Raw genomic sequence first — 21,787 nt, 5'->3', positions numbered from 1 at the left:
CTTTGGTGTCCTCTGCTCTGGGCCATTATTGAGATCCAAAGGTCATGCACATGGAGGTGGTAGATGGTTGCTGGAAGGACCCAGGTGAGAGGAAGGGAAGGGAAGATCTCCCAGGGTTAGAGACTGGGAGTAGAAAGGAAATCTTCCAGGAAGGGTCCACCACTTTTTGTAGATGACAGGGGTTGAGAGCTACTTTTGAGAGAGGACTCTGTTCTTTCTTTCTTTCTTTCTTTCTTTCTTTCTTTCTTTCTTTCTTTCTTTCGTCTTTTAATAAAATCTTATTTTTAAAATAAGGCAAGTATAATGTATATGTATTGACCCAAGGGGTCACCTCTACTTTGCTGTATTAATGTCATAAAATTGTATCCTAAAATACAACATTCACATACTGCAAAAAAAGTTGCTTATGGCTCATTGCAGCAATATGGTATTAATTGCCCTTTGGTAGACATGATATACATAGATATGCTTCAGAAAAAAATCTGATCCAATTGAAGAAACATCTGTAAGTTTAGGCTTGAACTAAAAGCCTTTATGGGAGCTGAAAGGAAAGATAGTGTGATTGATACCAACTCAACTGCAAGTAGAGAGAAACTAAGGAATTAATTCGCTATCAGGAACCAGGGAATTGTGCTGTCAGGATCCAGATAATCAGAGATGGATTGCATGCAGAGAATTAGGCATTTCTTATTTCTCCCTTTCCCGACATCAGTTGGCCATTGAAAATGTAGTTTAATGAGCCAGTCAGATACTGGATGTTGCTCACTAATAGGGCTTTGGAGCTGTGTCTGAAGACTGTTGTCACATACATCTGTCCAGGGCACAATGGATCAAATTTTGAGATTGGTGTGGTAATTAGATGCACTAAGAAAAATTGTGCTCAGTATATGCAGTGTTTGGTATTACAGGACAGGATATTCAAGAATTCTTTAAACAGATTGAAAAGTCATTGGGCAAATATTTTTCTTATTGTCTAGTAGTTAGTGGATTCTTGTGCGGTGAAATTGTTGGTTCACAAGGGGGAAAAACTAGAGCTGGGCCCCTGTAACGATTACATTGGTTATTTGTTTAAATGAGCAAATAGTGAATCTGGGGGCAACACAAGATTTGGCATCTATTTCTTTGTGGGTAATATCATTTGCACTGTGTGATTATTTGTAACCACTGTGTGATTATTTGTAAAACTTTGTGGGACAAAAGGTATTTTTGTTATTGGTGGCTATTTGAAGTATCAAGCAGATACTTCTTTTTTAACAAAAGTTTCCTGATAATAATATTAGATGTTCTTATAATTTCTAACCATGAAATAGTAAATGAGGGAAGAAGCAAGTTTGGGACTAATAAAGATATTGGCAGTCCATAGATGGGGCAAAAAAGGAGGAACAGCAAACTATGTTTTTACCAGTCTTTCACCGGTAAAATGAAAATGTACAAGTCATGCAGGAAATAGCAATCACTACAGCATTAATGAGCACATGCTGCAGCAGTCAGTTTCAAATTTTCCATATTACTGGATATTATTTTCTAGAGTGGGCACTCTGTTCATGTGATGTGCTGGCTGGACCTGTGTGTATAATTATAACCCACCTGTTAAAATACTAAAGGCTACTTAACAACAATAGTTAAAAATAAAAATAAAAGTGTTGAACAGCCCAATCACTCCAAAGATGATAAAACTCATAAAGCAACTACTGTGGAAATAAAATAAATAAATACCCCTCAAAATCTGTTGGGCCTTCCCCTTGTCCCACACGAACTGAGCCTCTTCTCCCTTGAAGCTACACATTGCAGAAGATGACTGTAGTGGTAGGGGAACTGTTTCAGGAGACTTTGTATACTATTACTGCTCTTTTTATTAGAAAATCTCCAGTAGCATCCAAGGAGCCCCAGGGTTCCTTAGAAAACAAATATGCTCATATTGGGGGGGAAAACTGCAAATTTCACACCATTATTTACACATGGTAGATTGTTGCAGATCCTGATCCTGATATGATCAAGCACCCAAGGTGGGTAAAAGTATAAACTAAAAGTTTGGGCGTGTCACTACTGAAGTTCATTTTTTTCAGCCATTTAAAAATAAGATTTACAACTTTTAAATGAGAAATATTTTTGAAAATCAGTTTTAATGGTTTTTAAAATATCTTTTTCAGGAGAAGGTGGAGCAGACTGGAACATCAGTGATAAAGACGTAGAGGTAAATTGATAAAATGTTGCATATTCTTTGGCTGTTCTTGTGACTGACCAACAAACTCTGTGTGGGTGCCTCTCTAAATCCCTCTGTATAAGACATACTAAAATAGTCTAATGTGTGTAGATGTGTTGCTTTTACAAATGCAGGGTGTATTGTCTTATAAATTGTGTTGTTTTCATTACATTTTGTAAGAAATAAAAATTCAATTTCCCATGATAATTTGTAGTACGATAACCAGCAACCAATTATTACAGGAGGAAGAAAAAGATAATGCTCGTCAGTAGATATAGTTATTTTCTTTTTAATCAAGATTTGGCATTCAAGTGAACATTTATTCCATTCTATAATACCTTTCACTGACTATAGAATATACAGTAAATCAAGAAAGTGTATTTTGGAAAAGTACAGCTATGGGTACGTTTGCAGTGATAAATTTATGTATCCTCATAATAACTGGAAACATAAAACAACCAAGAAATATATGAACTAAAAACTTAATAAAGAATTATATTCAGTGGGATGGTTTGGTACAAAGCAGCCTCCTCACCTTACACAAATGGAGTTGAAGTGGCTTTCTGTGAGTTAGCTGTCAAATTTGTATAGGGAGAAAAAGTGTATAGATTTTCCCTCTTCATTGAAAGCTGCCTTGATGTAACTAAACTCCCTCCTATCATAGCTTATGGTTCTTGGTGGTCCTGATGGTGGTGGCCAAGTGGGAGCTACATCACTAGAGTCACATCATAGCCAACCTTTCTATAAAGGTTGATATAGAATTAGAAACAATGCAAGGAACACTTTTCTTTGCTTATACAGTGGTACCTCGGGTTAAGTACTTAATTCGTTCCGCAGGTCCGTTCTTAACCTGAAACTGTTCTTAACCTGAAGCACCACTTTAACTAATGGGGCCTCCTGCCGCCGCCGCGCCACCGGAGCACGATTTCTGTTCTCATCCTGAAGCAAAGTTCTTAACCTGAAGCACTATTTCTGGGTTAGTGGAGTCTGTAACCTGAAGCGTATGTAACCTGAGGTACCACTGTAGAAGCTTAACAAGCCAACACATTTTTTCTTTTGCGCAACTCCATTAGCAGCAGTATTTGACTTTCCAAATGTAAAAAATGTTTTGCTCATTAGTACTTCAGACTAATGGCTGACTTGGTTCATAATTGGGCCTGAGCCAATTTTGTCCCCCCCCCTCAAAAAAAACCTTTTTGCTTTTCTCTGAGAGTTGAAGATGTCATTGGGAGCTTAAAATATCTCCCCTTTCCTGAGAGTCCCAGAACACTAACCACCCTGCCCCTTATTCCTGGCTACAACTGTGATGTCCTTGAGAAATAACATTTCCAAGGGATCCTAACACCAGAGAGGGAGGCATTTCAAAGGTCATCTCTAATCATGTTTGATGTTACCAGGAAGAGGGTAGTGGATGAAGACCAAGACAGGAGGGAGTTACCCAGCTTGAATTACGGTCTGAGCCGGAGAAGAATTTGTGGGTTGGATTATAGCTTAGCATTATGAGCTGAGCAAATTTGGTGTTACAAACTGCCTTCCGAATTTCAGGAAGACCACTCAGTGCAGTGAAGTATACATTTGTTTTAGAAGAAGTTTGCAGTATGAAGAAGAAGAAGAAGAAGAAGAGTTTGGATTTGATATCCCGCCTTTCACTCCCCTTCAGGAGTCTCAAAGCGGCTAACATTCTCCTTTCCCTTCCTCCCCCACAACAAACACTCTGTGAGGTGAGTGGGGCTGAGAGACTTCAAAGAAGTATGACTGGCCCAAGGTCACACAGCAGCTGCATGTGGAGGAGCAGAGACGCGAACCCGGTTCCCCAGATTACGAGACTACTGCTCTTAACCACTACACCACACTGGCTCTCCAGCCCTTCCGTTTAGATGTTATTTTTAGAATCATAGAATTGTAGAGTCAAAAGGGACCCTGAGGGTCATCTAGTGCAACCGCCGCAATGCAGGAATCTCAGCTAGATCGTCCATGAGATGGCCACCCAACCTCTGCTTAAAACCCTCCACGGAATCTGAGTCCACTACCTTCCAAGGGAGTCCATCCTACTGTTGAAGACCTGTTTAACGTCAGAAAGTTTTTTCTGTTGTTTAGTCAGAATCATATTTCTTGTAACTTGAAGGCATTGGCTCAGGTCCTATCCTCCAGAGAAGGAGCAAACAAGCTTGTTCCATTTTACATGTGATAGCCCTTTAGATATTTGAAGATGGCTATCCTATCTCCTCTCAGTCTTCGCATCTCCAAGCTAAACATATACAAACATATGCAACCATTCCTGAAAGGCTTGATTTCCAGACTCTTTATCATCTTGGTTGCCCTTCTCTGTACACATTCTGATTTGTCAATATCCTTCTTCAACTGTGGTGCCCAAAACTGGACACAGTATTCCAGGTGTGGTCTAATCAAGGCAGAATAGAGAAGGACTATTCCTTCCCTTGACACCATACTTCTATTGATGCAGCCTAGAATAGCATTAGCTTTTTTTGCTACAGCATCAAAGGGTTAGATAAAACTAATTAACATGTAATTTCAAGTTTGATTTCTCAAAATTTGACTTTTAATTGTACTGGAACTAGATGCAGAGCTCTAATGTTCTAATCATTGCTTCTGTTTTTCTGCCACATATCTTACAAATTTGGCTCTGAAGAACCTGATTCTCGAAAGCAATTAGTGAATATATAGAAAAGTGGTTTGGCCATGGTCATATAAACTATAGATTCTGAACTGACTGAACCCATTGTTGAGGCAGTGAACAATTGGATGTTTGCATCAGTTTTTGTCATTTTTTAAAAGATAGTTGATTAATTCTTAAAATTAAGACAAAATACAAGGAACGTCAAACATGCAGATACAAATGGAAAAGAAAGGAAAACTGGACTGAATATCATTGAAAATATTTTACTTGTGTGGCTGGTCACCATTTTTGGCTTGGTCACCGCTGCAAAATGCTAAGTATTCCAAAGCCAGAAAAATTGAGGCAAGTAGGATTTTATGAAAAGAAAACTGTCAAAGTAGAATTATGCAATTTTATCCCAAGCAACTGCTTTTCCAGAGATTGCTCTCTATTATACTTCCTTATGTTTTTTATATTCTACAGTTCTTGCGCTTAGATTTCTTATTACTCTTGCGTATCAGCTCTCGCAGCGGCTGCCTTTTACATCTGTGCACACATTTACTTGACCTTTAGCTTTATCCACAAATATCTGGCGCAGAATGTGCTCCTCTAATTGAATAACATGGTCACTATCAACTGTAGTCTTCAGTATTAGAAAGACAGTAGGTGCCCATTACTGCCATTGACTGCACTGTATTCAGCCAAATAAATAAGGAAATGACCGTGTCTCACTGCAAAATCATTTCACAGATGGTCTTTGGAAAACAGCAATATTAAGAAAGAGAAAGCTTTGAGAGTCTCTTGATTCCAAGTTCTCCCCCCCCCCTTAAAATTCCATTTTCTCTTTTTCATACTCACATACCTAAGAATTTATAGAATATGTGTGAGGTCAAGGTTTTTGTTTTTGCTGTTTCCTCTATGTTTTCTCGTTTCTTTTTTATCTACCCATTCACCCATAGAATAAAAGTGCTTCAAGAGATTATATATCCCATGAATTTATTCATGGCAAGTTGTTTTTGCAATTATTTTTGATGCATTTTGCAGAATTCTTTATTGTGAACCAATGATGACAAAGGTTGGCTTAACTACGGGAAAAAGAGACGTACCAACTTCTAAAAATGCTTTTCCCCCTTTCTTTCTTATACAGTTACCAGTGGGTAAAAGGCTTACCAGGGATTTAGATGACTTTTGTTTAAACAAGTATACAAATGCAGAGCTGAATTTTTGACTCCACCTACTAGCCTTAATAGCTACAAAAGTCTAGAATGGCAAGGCAATAAGCTGCAAACTTCTAATGCATTTTCTTTTCATTTCTTTAGGCACGGATTGGCAACTATGTTACAGTGCGGCACAACAACAGATACTACACGCCAGACAAAAATGTCACTTGCAGAAATTGTGATAAACGAGGTCACTTATCAAAAAATTGTCCTACCCCAAAGGTAAATACAGTATTCTGATTTGTCTATGAAGAGAGCAATTTATTCTGTCAGTTGACAGCTTTCAGACTTTTAAAGCTCTGGTAAGAAATAATTGTTCTGAAGGGACATTTTGAGAGGGGGGAAGGAGGAGATGATCATTTCCCTCCCTCCGCGCATGACAGTCGAGAAGACAGTTTTGTCCCAGGAATCAATAGTTGCGGACTCTTTTGAAATTTGCACCCTATACTGGGGGGTGGGGTGGTTTCAAAAGGCAGTCTGCACTTATGTGAGAGGAATTTACTTGGCGGGGGCGGGGGGCGGGCAGAGGAAATAGTTCAAGGACAGTGTCTCCCCGCTTCTGAATTTAGCAGTAAACTATGGGCACGCTCCCCATGCAGAGGATTCCCATATGCTTATTGTAAATTGGTTTCTCCCTTGTGCCACATTGGTGCATGCTTCCCATATCCACCTACCGTGCTGGCTCTGCACAAGCAACTTGCAGAAAATCCTCATAGGCTTCCCATTGCCCCCTTGTGCTGTCTGTATGGACATCTAGATGGGGGGGGGGTAGGGAAGGGAGGCAGATCATCTTTCTGCACAGGTATGGAGCTCACAATAGATTGAATCATGCCATATGTATGTGACGGGACAATGAACGGCGATAATTTAGAAATTTTCAACAGTTAATATTTTAGTACATATATTTGCTCTCGTTTGCATTAAATGAATCATCAGTTTGAACACAAAGTGTTCCCCTGGCCCATTCCCCATTAGACAAGTTCCATGTTGGCTGAATTAGGAAGTGAAATCACCAGAGAAAAATCTTTTAAAAAGTATCTACCATTCTTTGTCCACCTTTGGCTGATGGCAGTGCTGATTGTCTGGTCAATTTCAGCTCAGCAAACACTGAACTGGAAGCTTCATGCAGTCAGCTATCCAGTGTTTTATTTATTTATTTCTAGTATTTTTACCTGACCTTTCTAATAAAATAATCAATGTATCTTACAATCATTAAGGCCACCATAAAAACTGTAAGTATTAAAAAAAAACATACAGTGGTGCCTCGCAAGACGAAATTAATTGGTTCCGCAAGTTTTTTCTTCTTGCGAGTTTTTCGTCTTGCGAAGCACGGTTTCCCATAGGAATGCATTGAAAATCAATTAATGCGTTCCTAGGGAAACCGCTTGCCAGGCTGGTGGTGCGGAGAAGGGCTTTTCTCCGCACCGCAAGCCTTCAGGACAGGTACGGGAACAGAGGGGAAGGCGCGCAGCGCTTTCCCTCTGTTCCCGGGGCTTGCGTGGGAGGAGGTTTTTTCCTCCCCACCGCAAACATTCAGAACAGCATTCTGAATGTTGGCGGTGGGAAGGAAAACCCTCCTCCCACCCCAAGTCTTCAGGAAAGCCATCCGATGCCGCGCGGCAGCATCGGAGCTTCGTTCCGATGCCGCGCGGCGGGAGGAGGCGTTCCCCCCCCGCCGCCCGGCATCGGAGCTTCGTTCCGATGCTGCGCGGCGGGAGGAGGCGTTCCCCCCCCGCCGCCCGGCATCGGAGCTTCGTTCCGATGCCGCGCTGCGGGAGGAGGCGTTCCCCCCCCCCGCCGCCCGGCATCGGAGCTTCGTTCCGATGCCGCGCGGCGGGAGGAGGCGTTCCCCCCCCGCCGCCCGGCATCGGAGCTTCGTTCCGATGCCGCGCGGCGGGAGGAGGCGTTCCTCCCCCCCCGCCGCCCGGCATCGGAGCTTCGTTCCAATGCCGCGCGGCGGGAGGAGGCGTCCCCCCCCCGCCGCCCGGCATTGGAGCTTCGTTCCGATGCCGCGCGGCGGGCGGAGGTCCGAGGACAGTGGGGAAGACGCGCTGCGCTTCCCCGCTGTCCCGGAGATTTCCCTATGGGCTGTCGTCTTGCGAGGCAAGCCCATAGAGAAATTTGTTTTGCGAAGTGCCTCCAAAACGGAAAACCCTTTCGTCTAGCGGGTTTTCCGTCTTGCGAGGCGTTCGTCTTGCGGGGTACCACTGTATCAGCAACCATTTTAAACCACCAGCAAATATCCTTGCTAAATGCAGAGTCTCTGAAAATCCTTCTGAAATAAAACCGGTTGCTGCTTGCTTTTTTGATGAGCAGCAATGAGGCCAGGAGCACCTCTCTTAGGGGTCAGTTTCAGATTTGGGGTACCACAACTTCAAAGGCCTTATCTCTAATGTCCACCTGCCACACCTCCAGTGGAACCAGATGCTTGAGCAGGCTCACATAAGGGGAATCAATTATTTTCTGGTTCAAGCTGTTTAGGGATTTAAAGGTCAAAATCGGCACCTTGAATTGAACCCAGAAACAAATTGTTGGCCAATTGGTAAAGGGCTGGTGATGTCATCTGCTCTACCTGTTTCAATCAAAACCTGATTCCTATATGATCTTCTGGAGCAGCCCCACAGATTCCACCGCAGTAATGCAACAATTAACCTGGAATTGGAGAGAGAGAGTGACTGAGGACAGGTCTCACAAGACTGGTGGATTCACCCTAAGTTAGATAAATCTTCATCAATTTGTGAGCTAGTTTTAGATTTCTTTATAGTCTTTGTATTTTATTGGCTGCAGTGTGTGTGTGCGTGTGTGTGTGTTTTCGTGATGATCCAGGTTTGTGGAGAGTTGTTGTTAAAATATTTGAAGTAGAAACAATATGGTTAAAATTGGTGTATTTTGTTAAAAGGGAGCAAAAATTTTAGGGAAAGTTGCAGGTTGCACTTTGTGTGTTGAAAATTTGTCTGCCAAACATTAAGACAATCACATCATATAGAGAGCTTGCACAGAGATCATTGCACTGTGGCTACAGATTCAACAGGATCGGTGTAGGCACCAGAGAAGTAGGAATGAAGGGAGAAAAAGACTTTGAAAATACCAGCCACCAGGAAAACCAGTTATACTGTGGGCATGGGTAAGAGGGCAACTAACCCATTAACCAGAGGCATTGGAAATAGGAATAATTACTGGAATCTAAAGCTGCTGAGAAGGCACTATTTCTTTCCTCTTTGGTTAACTGTTGTTCACACATGGAAATACCAGGACTGGTCATCTTTCTCTGAACTCCCATCAAGAGCAATAGCAGGGAGGAGCATCTCTGGAAAGTTATCGGCCACTTGGTTTTCATGATCTTTGCTTCACTTTCTAGGCAATGAGCATGTAACAGGTGTCTGTGAAAACTTTCTGAAAATGCTAGGAAACATTTGTTTATATAAAATATGCATGCTTGTATCACATTTATCACAAGGTGACTAATATGTATAATTCTGATTAAAGAAATAAAAGCACACTAAAACTAATAAGAAGCTAACAAACAAAAAAAAACAGAATTACCCCCAAGTTTGTTTGTCAATCAAAGCCCTTTCAGACTGAAACTATTTTAACGTGGTATAAAAATGAAAAAAGGGATTGTTTTTTGAGTGGCTGCTATTCCGCAGTCAGAGTGCTACCACATAAAACATCATTCTCTGGTACCTAGCTGCCTAACCCCTGAAGGTGGGCAGATATTGAGCAAGTCCTGGCTTGATGACTTCAGTAAATGCCAGGCTCATTTGAAAACGGCTTTAATACCTTGGCTGGTGTTGGAAGAATGGCAGATGCAAGTAATTGACTATATGGAGATGGCAGAAATGACTGGCAGAATCCGTGACCAGGGAGAAGACGTGGTGGAAAAGGACTGGAAGAAATTTAAAGACTACCTGCAGAAACATTGTAAAATCCATGAATGTTAAAATGATGTGAGATATAAAATAATATGGCATTAGTGAATAAGTTATGACTATGCAATAAGGAACTTAATTGGGGGGAAAGTTTGGAAACAAGATTTATTTAAATATTTTAATAGGATCGAGATTCGAAAGAGGATAGGGATTTGCTGAATTGGATGGTAAATAGGGATACAAGGAAGGGTGGTGTGGGGAAGTCAAGAAATAGGGTTAAGAAACCTAGAATTTTCAATTAGTTGTTTTGTTCTCTTTTTCTTTTCCTTTTTATATGTATTTTTTATCTTTTTTCTTTGCTGGTTTTATGTTTTGTATTCTGTTATATTTGCTGTATGTTTTTGTGTATTTCTTTAAAAAAAATCTTAATAAAATATCATATAAAAAAAAATACCTTGGCTGGTGTTAATGGCACACAACAATTTTCATTTCTTTTGAGAGACTGAAGATGCAGCATGTGCCGCTCTGGTTCATTGCCTTATAAGTCATAAGAAAAACACCAAAATTCAAAACCAGCCTTTAAAAATCATTTGCTAAAACATAGATTAGCCTTTGTCAGCCTGCCCAAGCAGGTACTATAGACAGGGCTTTCTCAGTGGTGGCCCTAACATTTGAAACATCCTTCCCAGGAAGATATTCAGAGTCACATCACTGCTGCTGATCTTTTAAAAACAACAACAGTGACTTAGTTCTGTCTGCATTTGGCTGTATTGTGCTGCACTTAAAAAAACAACAACAAACTTTAGTGGTTGAAGGTATATACTGCATGTATGTCTTTTGATTTTATTTTCAGGTGCTTTAGAGTTTTATAAGCAACATTGCGTGAGCAGTGTGCCCTGAACGTTTAAGGTGGCAAATTGGGTGAAGCATTGGTACCACAGAATGCTGCAATCAAGTTTTTGACAGGGCCAGTTATTGTGAGAATGCCCCCCCCCCCCGCCTTCTAAGAGTTTCACTAGCTACTGGTATATTTTGGTGCACAATTCAAAGGGCTGGTTGTGACCTTTAAAAGCCCTAAATGGGACTGGGTTATATAAAATACCATTTTCTCATATATGAGCCTGTCTGAATCTTAATGTGTTTGAGAGAAACCATTTTGCTATGTTCCACCAGCTTCTGAGATGTGTTTGGCAGAGATATGAGAAAGGGGGCCTTCTTGGTGGCAGCACCTTGGTTCACAGGGAATTGAGCTTCCATTGCCATACAAAAGTGTTCACACAGAGATGGATAGATAGAGATATATTGGCCTGCTAAGACAATTTGGGTTTTGGTTGATAATTTCTCATTTATTGCTGTTTTAAATTTATTTGTTGTTTATCTGCTTTTGGCTTTTAATGATTGTTTCCTTCTATATTGTGTTTATATATTACTGTTAGCTACCTCAGGCACCTAACACAGGATGGCATAGTATAAATTTAAATAAATCATGTAGGTAGGAAGCCTTAAGCAAAGTGATAATGGTTCGTTCTGGCTCTCAGTGTGATTTTGCCATAGTTTCCTTGTGCATTTTACTTAATTTAAATTCTACAGATGCTTCAGACATTTGAATTTCCTGTCTTTGTATTTCTCCCACAGAAAATTCCACCTTGTTGTCTGTGTTCCGAAAGAGGTCACCTACAAAACAGCTGTCCTGCACGATTTTGTTTAAATTGTTGTTTGCCTGGACACTACTCGAGAGAGTGCCTTGAGAGAACGTACTGGAAAAAACATTGTAACCGCTGTGATATGAGAGGCCATTATGCAGACGTGAGTACACAGTTAACCAAAGCTACCCCATATTTCTTTCCCTGTTTCTCTCTTCAGAACCACTTGTGCTTGTCACAATTTGTTGGGGCAACCACCTAATCTCCCACTTATAGAACTGTGTCTAGTAGGTGGTATTTCTGGGCACACACAGATTTCTGTGTACAATTAATATTTTCTGTATCTTCGTAATGTTTGGATTGATGATGAAGTAATAAAAATAGAATGCAAAAATGAAATCTGGCAGCGTTGAAATCTGGCAGGTCTGTATTCTTCTTTTATATTCTTTCTGTGTTGATTGCATTTGAGAATTTCTTTGAAACTTTGAGCAAATTTTGTACTTACTTAACAATACCTTACTATACAGGATGTGGAATTATGTTTTTTCCTTGTTTGTTTTGTTCATTTGTAAACATTTTCCCATAAAAAATGAATGTCATAAAATTCATTGGAATGTCAATACATTTTAAAATCATTATATACATCTTTAAAATTACTTTAAAGATGGAATTGCTATTTTTGAATTTGCTGTACAGGCTTGGGACTGGGGACTTGGTCACCATGGATACAGGCATGAAGTCTAATTATGACAGGATCTTGCATGTACAGTGGTACCTCAGGTTACGTACTTAATTCGTTCCGGAGGTCCATACTTAACCTGAAACTGTTATTAACCTGAAGCACCACTTTAGCTAATGGGGCCTCCTGCTGCTGCCGCGCCACTGAAGCATGATTTCTGTTCTCATCCTGAAGCAAAGTTCTTAACCTGAAGCACTATTTCTGGGTTAGCGGAGTCTGTAACCTGAAGCGTATGTAACCCGAGGTACCACTGTCCCTAACTAGCTCGAGTTCTACTTAAGTATAGTGAATAAGAGACTGAGAACAGAATTAGGAAATTCCTGGTTCAAATTTTCACCTTTGCAGGGGGACCAGAGGAGTGCTCCCTGAGCCTTTTGAGCCAATCAATTAATAAGAAAGTCTCCTGTCTTCTCTGTCTTGTGTTCTGTTACTTAGTCACACTAGAGTGTCAGGACTAACATGTGTGCATGATTGTGCACAGCCTGTATATAAATTTTCTAACCAAGGTTCATTTATGTTAGTGCTGAAGTATTCTTAACTACAATTAAGTCAAATGGGGAGAAATTGTCTTGGGGAGGAACTGAGCAGATGTTGTGTGTGAATCCAATCTTTTAGCTTTCTCAGCTAAGTTATCTACACCAGAACCTACTTAGTATATTAACAGCAATGCTATGGAAATGATGTCTGTAAGAGTAGTCTAAAATATGCTAGATATACCCAAGAATGTGGGAGGTCTGGTTGTAGGAAGTGTGATGCCTCTTGGGTTTTTTTCATAAATATGGGAAGTTCTGATTGCTCCAAGATGATTTTTGTGGGCAGTTTCTGTTTATTGTGCAATTATTTAACAAAAGAGTAGCCTGTTGGCTCAACAGTCTTGTCCAGCATCCTATTCTCACAGAAGCCAACCAGGGAACAGCAGGAAGTTTGCAAGCAAGACCTGAGCGCAACATAGCTTTTAAACTATACAGGCAAAATTCATGCAAATCTGAAAATGTTGGTTGTCATTCTTGACACCTGCCCTCTTATGATCTTAAACTTCTGCATGATGTTTGCATAGAGGTGTCCATCACTTGGGCTGTTGGAATCTACATCAGGCTCACATATTGAGGAAGAATCTAAAATTGTCTAGGTCAGAATTTCCATTTCTGAAGAGCCCAAAAAATCCTCTGTGTGGAGACTAACACACACACAATTTTCTGGCAAGTGCATGCTTTCTAGGATAGTGCAATGTATCTTCCTTGCCATATTTATTTGGGAGTAGGTCCCATTTATTTCAGCACTGAAATAACTAAAGTATTTGGAGTTTTTTCATTCATTTCTACCTCCTGTGCTGGAGGCAGGGCTGCCAACTTGAATAAAATATTGGGGGGGGACCTAGGTAAGCCTCACCCCACATAATCAATCATAAGACACAGTTCACACACCCCATTTGCATGGCAGTGCTCATTAACTTTGGGGGCTTGGCCCCCTCAAATATTTTAATGGGGGGGGGGTGAAGGGACCCTAGCCCGTAGGAGTTGGCTCACGTGGTTGGAAGCAATATGCCTCTGAATGCCAGTTGCTGGGAATTACAAGTGGGGAGAATGTTGTGCTCAGATCCTGCTTGGGGGCTCAGATCCTGTTTCCCATAGGCAGCTGGTTGGCCACTAGGAGAACAGAATGGACCACTGATTCAAGCAGGCTCTTTTGACCTGGCACTTTTTGGAAACACCTCCCAGACTAGAATGGAGGTATCAATAACCTCAAACAGATACCATTTATAAAAAGTAGTGATTTAATATTATTGGGGTCTAGTTTTAGTGTACATTTTGAATATTACACTGTTTTCATTCATTGGCTTGGAACCAAAAGTACCTTTCCGGTATTAGAATGCCCCTTGCACTCAGGATACTGAATGGGAAAATGTGACCCTAAATACAGATAAGTTTTTCCATGTATCCAGGCTCTTGTGAAGAGTGGCACAAGCCCTTTATTCATACCTTTTAACAGCCCACTAGGGTCAAGTTGCCACAGCCTATATCTTCCTTATTCTCTGTGTCTCCTAGTGTCTGATGTGGTTCTACACTGCCATAGCACCAATACATTTTCTCCTTCTGCCCTTTGTTCTTTGGATCTCATCCAGTGTACTTAGATATTCCGCGCCCCCCCCCCCCGTGCGGACATTCTGTTATTTTCTTTTTTCCAGCACAGTGTATTCCCATGATAATTGTTCTGATCACTATTTTGTCATCTGCTCTTGTGTGTTGCAGTGGATTTGGAGGAATGTGGTTGTTGTTGTAGTCCGAAACACAAATCCTAGCAGAGTGAATTTGATGTGGATGAACTGAGAATTCTGTTGTGGAAATTTAGAACTCTTTTTAACCCTCCTGCTCTTAAATATGAAATACTACTTCTGCTCTTTTCTTCGAAAGTTCAGAGTAGTACACATGGGCTTTCTAGTTGACTATCATCCAAGCATCAAGCAGGTCTGAACCCTCTTAGCTTCAGAAGTTCTCTAGAAGATTATAGGCTAAGCCCTTTCATTTCTTCCTCACACCCGTTTCTAAATAATGCTTTAGCCCCACTTTTCCCAAATAGTTTCATAAAGCTTACCCTGAAGATGATCTGTGTGTCCAAAATAGAAGAATGAACATGTTCCTTGACTTGAGTGGGAAGAATGTTGGGTGGTGACATGAGAGGGACATGCCATTTCCAATAACAGCCTGGTGTGTTGTGCCCATACACCACCACGAGGGAGGAAGAGAAACAGGTGCCTGTTTCATTATGCCCTGTGGGGTCCCTCCATATATGGGAGCTCATAACATGGTAATTAAGTACCGTTAAGGATACTTTATAATTTCTAGTTCTTCCAGTGGACGTTAGTTGAGGAAGGGTCATGTGGGGCGAGCTGTTGATAAGAGAGTCACTAAATGTTTTTATCGATAGGTTTAATCAGCTCCTTTTCTGTTAACTGTCATACAGTTAATTAATATGACTTGTGCCATTAAATCTTTTGTTTGCTGCGGTGGCTTGCAATGGGGCAGCTCCTAGCAGCAGCTTTGACAAAGCACCAGAGAATTCTGTTAAAAAGTTGTGTTTAGTAATTGTAGTCATCGTGTCAGGCCATAACTGACTTGGAGCTGAAGGATTTTTGTGAGATGAGTAGTTGTGCCAGCAGGGACCCAAGTCTCTTGGGCCAGCCACACTCTCATTAAGATTTGCCGCTAGCAGTGGCGGTGTTCGGCAAGTATGTGACGTGCATTCTGTTATTGTATGCTTGGCTTGTCAGCCTGCAGCTTTCTGACACTCACTTATGTCACTCTTTATTCAGAGAGGAAGAAGCTTTTGATAATTTGACAAGACAAGCTCTTAAACGATCTAGGTCATGGCCTTCACTGTCTGTGATTGTGAACATATTTCCTGAAAGCCCTGTCACTCATCACAGCTACATTTTCTCCCGGGGAGCCATAGGCCTGTCCTGGTCTCTTGTCAGCTCACACATTTTGGTTATTCATATACCAAATACAGTCTTGGTTGAGGGTTGTTTTTTCCCCCCTTCACTTTTGCAAATGCTAGCATGTTAGTAAGGCTAATCCTTTCTCCTGTGTTGTGTTCCCAGCAGGGTTGTGTTCAAGGGTTCTCTCTACTACAAGGCAGACAACTGGCCAAGGGGAGCTGAAAAGGAGGAAAGGCCGCTTAGTGCTGTTTTTGTGTTTGTTCATTGTTGTGGAAATATGAGAACTGGTGGCAAGGGCCTTGTCTATTGAGCACTTGAGTCTTGGTCTGCTGTCAGGGGCTGTTTAAGATTGAGTGTTTTATTTTCTTTGATGTTCACATTTGAGAATAGGGAAGTGGGAATTAAACAACAGATGCACTAAGCCGTTGTTCTCGTAAAACAATAATTAGCACATGATAAAATTCAATATGGGTCAAACGGAACAATATAAACTCTTGATTCATCTGGTGTGGCAAAGTGGGTTGATTTGTGTTTTATTTTTTTATGAATACTCATCACTCCTAGTTACTGATAGGATAAGTGAAGGGGACACACATCAATTTTGCACAAGTTAAGAATAAAGCTATGCTGGCCATACTAAAAAGATTTAAAAGTGAATTTGTTGTAAAAAGTGGAGTGGCCTCTTTGGAGAATTGGCATTTCATGTTCGTACATCTAAATGTTAGAATGGTCTGACTGCTGGTCCAAGAAATAAATGCAATATTCTTCTAATGTAGCTGTATTCCACCAGAGGTTTTCTTTCTTTCTTTTCCTAAATGAAGGCAATTCATGGTTAAATACTTATAAATAAGAGAAATCACAAGCTCAATTGTTGTTGAATTTAGTGATGCTCTCTTCCATATCAAGCCATTCTGCTTCATTTGAGTAACCAGTATTCTGTAGCAATTGTTAATTAGGCTTTTTGTCATTCATTGATAAGGAAAAGATATAAACTAGCTGTAAACTTTGTGCATCAGTCAGCCATCTCAATATTTAATGGGTCCTTTTTCAAGAACTTCTAATATCCCCAAACATCAATCCCAAACATGCTTGCATGGAAGTTGATACCACTGAATGTAATTGCAATTGTAGTTTTGTTTTAACATTGAGTCACCATTTGATTTTAAATATATATACCAGACAAATTTTCATTTATATATATTTTTGCCCACAGACTAAAAATGAGCACACGGTTTTGAGTGAAATTTGGTCCTGTCTTCATGAATACCTCATTAAAACAAATAAATTCTATAATAGTTGATGTACAGAGTGACACAGTTATTATTGTGGAGCCAAATAATATTTTTAGTTAGCTCTATAGGTGAAGGTTATAGAGTAGCAAAATTTCATTCTTGCATGACAGTTCTTACTGACTACAATTTTACAACCACCATATTCTGGTAATACTGTGGTAGTAAGAATCTACACAAACTCTATCTCTGCTGTAAGCCATAAGAAATGTTGCATAAAGAACTTCATTGGGGTTTGCCCCTGGCAGTATTTTTTGTAGAATAAAATGAGAACCGTTGCTTAACTAGTCAGTTAATGGCAGTTTTAGTAAAATGAGGAGACAGTTTTAGGGTATGATGTGGAATGTTATTATAATATGTCCTGCATTCCAAAGGGGCACATTGTATGTAATTAATTTGCCAAAAATTGCATTCAGTGTTACCTCTAGTTTCTCTTACAACATGTGAAGTCTGAAAAACAAAGATTACTTAAAATACAGACTGTGAGATTTCTGGGAACTAGAATAACTAGTGCAAATTTATGTTCACTTCTAATATGACATTTTATGAATCTAATGACAAAGCGGGCATATTATTTTCATGACAGACTCTAATAGTAAAGAAAATTAAAGACTGGAGATTGCTAAGTTAATAGTACTTTATGGTGTAAAATACAAAACTTACGCTTCTATTTAAACACTTTACCTCTTTCTGTCACTAAGGTAAAACTATACTAAGACAAAAACAGATATTTTCTTCTAGTTGAACAGTGCTTGAAAAAGCTATTAATAGGTACCTTTGTTATTTCATTACCACAGTGTAATACTGTGGTTTAGTTACAGTATGAGTAGAGAACAAATAAGGCAATGAAAGTTTTTGTAAAAATACAAGCAGTAAAGCATTTTGTTATGTTCCTTATTTTGTCATTTTGCATTGCTTAGGATTAACATGCAGGGATTACATTCTGATTTGTTTATAGATATATTCAAACAGTTTTAGAATTCTGAATTATTGTATGAAATTATAAAGTAACTTCCAAATAATAGTGCCAATCTTAAATGTTTGATAAAGCCCTGTTAGAGCACTGCTTGGCATATATTTACATTTTAGGACCTTTACGAACTTGTCTTCAAAACTTCAAAACTTGAGCAAAAGAAAGGGAAAAAGAAAACTGTTACTGGCTTTCTGACAATGGCAGGGAGTGTGTTAAACCAGTGTAAAATTCAATTAAACTGTCTAGCCAGGTTTTCGAAGCTGAAATGCAGACCCTTTCAGTTAAGCTTCTTATTTTCCTGTGACCGACACCAGTGGATACTGTGTTATGCCAAAACCAACAGGCTGTAAAGCACCTTGTTTCATGCTCCCAGCTGATCAATATTTTTATTTTCCAGGCTTGCCCAGAAATATGGAGGCAGTATCACCTAACAGTAAGTAGAAACACCTTTTTTATTTTCTCCTACCCCCAGCCTATTTACTCTTCAGTGAACTGCTGACCATAAAATATAGACAAGAATCTTGTGAAGGAAGATAATAAATATCTGAAGAGGTTTTGCACTGAAGAATGCAAGAATATACTATGCTTCTTCCCCCAACTTTCTTTGAAAACAGTTTATATAACAGTTTTCTTTGAAAACTGTTTATATAACAGAAATCATTCATGTTGGCATCGTGTCACTTTGCTGCCTATAACTTCATCAGTAGCACATAATAGTATAATAATATCTCATGGAAGCACAGAACAGTACTGTTTACAAGTATCATGATCATTCCCAAGTACCAGCATCTATTTGCACATTGTCCAAGGAAAATGATTTTTACAACTTGTATAGAATGGGAAACTATCATAAGTTTTATCAGTTGAACCTTGTTTAGGAGCCTTTACTTACAAAAATAGCTCCACAACAAATAATCTTCCGTCTTCCTACTGAGCTTGTTAAGCCCAGACAGAAACTAGGGAAATGCGGGCTGTCCATTTGGTTTACGACAAGATTAAATGTTTTGTGTTCCAAAACTTTGTGCAAATTTCTATTTGGCTTCATAGTCCATATAAATACTGAGATTCAAGTTGATTACTCTTGTTTTCAACAGATCATTAAGTGGTCAACAGGCTCAAGCTTGCAAACATCTGCCTTCTTAGGTTATTTCATTTAAAGAAATACTGTTGGTGCATGTGCTTTCAAGTATGTTTCTTTTGACATTTTAGGATGATAAATCTTTCCCAGTTTCTCCTTAGTTAAAAATGCTTTTTTAAAATAAGTAAATATGTGAGGTTTCCTTTTTTTTTATTTACACATATTCTTTGAGTTATCAGTGAACTTCAAAAACCGTTATATGCTGGAAGTCATTCATTATGTTTCAGGAAATTTTTATTCAGTATCTTTACTCAAATTGAGCTTTAAACATGGAGAAATTACTTCAATATTTCAAAAAGATAAATAAAAATCTTTAGTCCCACTTCTGGGTACTAATCAGTTTCTTGAAAGGGATTTTTATCAAGGCAACAGGAAATATAAATTCTTACTTAAAAATTCATAATAACTAGTTTGCAACAACTAGAACCATTCAGCTATTTTAGACAAATTTTGTAACTTCTTTCTTAATGTCTGTACTTCCTTGTAATGTTTGCAGTATGTACAGGATTCCCCTAAATTGGGGCAATCCTTTACAGAACATTTTCTTTGTGGGTTCCAGTGTTGAGGATACTTCACTGCTACAACAGAAAATTCATCTCATGGTTAACTAACTGGCTTTTGCTTTGTTTTATTCTTTTAAAAAGTCTACCTTCATTTCCTTAAAAGTTTCTATTTCAATATTGCTGTAAAAGAAATCATATGAGAACATAACAAAAACAAAGCACAAGTAACCATATGATAGGACACAGTGTAACAAAGCTAAAGTAATGAAATGCTTAATGTAGTAGCTACCCAAAAAAGATGCACGAGTAAGTAGTCATTTGTATTTGTGTTTAGATACCTACATATACTAATACTAAACAGTTTATTCCACACTTGTCACAAGTTTGGTTGAGCCTAGTTGTTAACGTCTCTTAATAAACCAGAATGTGAAGTATATATTGAATCTGCATAAACAGAACAAATTTTGAATATCGTACAAATATATACCATGTAGGTAATCTTTTAATCCCACTTATTATGCATGTTTGTCAAAGGGTTATATAAAATGTGTGGTTAATTTTTCATGCATAAGCAAAGTGTCCCTAATTAATCATTGTGAATGCTTGTTCAGATCAACAGAACAATATTTGTCACTGCTGAGGCTCTTGGTGATTTTATTCGTTTTGCCAATTTACTGAGAGATTGGGGTGCCATCTATCGACTCATTGAAACTATTGCACTCACATCTATCTTTAGTGCAGATAATGATGTGTAAATAGTGTAACCGATGGTTATGGGTTGTTCTAAGGTTTTGCTTGTGCTTAAAGTCTTTGAAATTTTAGCTCTTTGAAAAAGCTGGTGTCATAATGTCAGACATACCTTTTCTGTATCCAAATGTCCTGCCAGAAAGAAGAAATTGCAAGAGATTATACAAGGGAGTGAGCAATTTAAAGCAATGTTTTAATTAATTTACTGCAGATGTCTTGTTAAATATCTCAGTAGTGTTGGGCTTTCTCATAATAGTAGTCTAGGTATACTGGTTGCTTTGCATGCAATGGTTTCTTTAAGTTGGCAAATTCATTTCCTTTAACAAATTATAACATAGTCATTTATACATTAAAAGTACTACATAACTAATCATATTAAATTGTCATTTCTCTTTCCATTTTTTAAAAAAAGCTTTTTCTTGGTAGATTTTGCAGGTAGCTGTTTTATTTTTTTTGAAAATCAAGATGTTGTTTTAAATGCTCTTAAGCCTAGAGTGGCTGACATAATGCACCCAAAGAGTTCACAAATTCAGAGTCACTTTAACTGAAGTTAAAGTGTATAGTTTGGTATACAACTAATTCCTTGTTTTATCTGTACTAGGTTCATGAATTATGCCCCGTTAAAGCTTCATATTAATATTTTACATTTTGAGTTGCAAATGTATCCTTGCCACATTTTCATTGGGAAGATAAGGCTTAACTTGAAGCTCCTTCTGTCTTCTGGCCTTCATGACTCCAAATATATTGACTTTTAGGAAAGAGTAAGAGAATTGTCATTTTGCATGTAGGAGATGGCTCCATGAAGCTTTAAAATGGAGTGGGGGGGGGGAGGTTGGTTTGGATAATGTCCCCATTACATTTTCTGAAATGTACCCAATACCAACTAATACTGTCTATGATAACTGTTAGTAATGGGTGTATGTTTTTGGTTTTTTTAAAAGCTAGCTTGGATCCAAAGTGATCTGGGTCAGTGGCGAGGAGGAACCTGGAAGTGGTAGATTTTTCCTTCCAGTATCAACTCTTTATAGGATACTGCTCTGGATGATTTTGGGCGGCTTTTTAGGGGGTGTGGGAGGCTGTTGTCTGAAGAATGGAGATTAAAAGCTTCGGATCCCACCTATAATGTTTAACGTATCTTTCAGAATATAGTAGAACTATTTTTTTGCACTGTAATGTAACATGTTTCTAGTAATAAATCATTCATTACAATTAACAATAAATAACTTGCTTTCTAATGTTCTGTTTTCCAAGCAGAGAACAGCTTCTTTTATTTGACTCTATCTGTATTGATAAAAGTATGTGTATATATGGGGTGGATTAACTGCTCGCTAATATTGTCTCCATAAAGTTAAAAAATCTGGGAATATGTATAATGTACGTGGATTCCTTGCAATGCAATTGGAAGATGGC

At 39.0% G+C, this 21,787-nt stretch overlaps 1 protein-coding gene across 3 annotated transcripts in view; it reads left to right on the top strand.

The window, feature by feature from the left end:
• The window catches only part of ZCCHC7 (zinc finger CCHC-type containing 7), a 127,859-nt gene that overhangs the window by 73,202 nt on the left and 32,870 nt on the right, over positions 1-21,787 (top strand). For all 3 annotated transcript variants that reach the window (XM_081176573.1, XM_081176575.1, XM_081176574.1), the window contains exons 3-6: positions 2,151-2,194; positions 6,140-6,262; positions 11,545-11,715; positions 18,387-18,422. In XM_081176573.1, the coding sequence (XP_081032699.1) occupies positions 2,151-2,194; positions 6,140-6,262; positions 11,545-11,715; positions 18,387-18,422 (374 nt within the window). The remainder of the gene's footprint in view (positions 1-2,150; positions 2,195-6,139; positions 6,263-11,544; positions 11,716-18,386; positions 18,423-21,787) is intronic.

Source organism: Podarcis bocagei, assembly GCF_964188305.1.
Source record: "Podarcis bocagei genome assembly, chromosome: 17".
Classification (NCBI taxonomy): Eukaryota; Metazoa; Chordata; class Lepidosauria; order Squamata; family Lacertidae; genus Podarcis; species Podarcis bocagei.
This window is presented reverse-complemented; position numbering and strand designations above follow the sequence as displayed.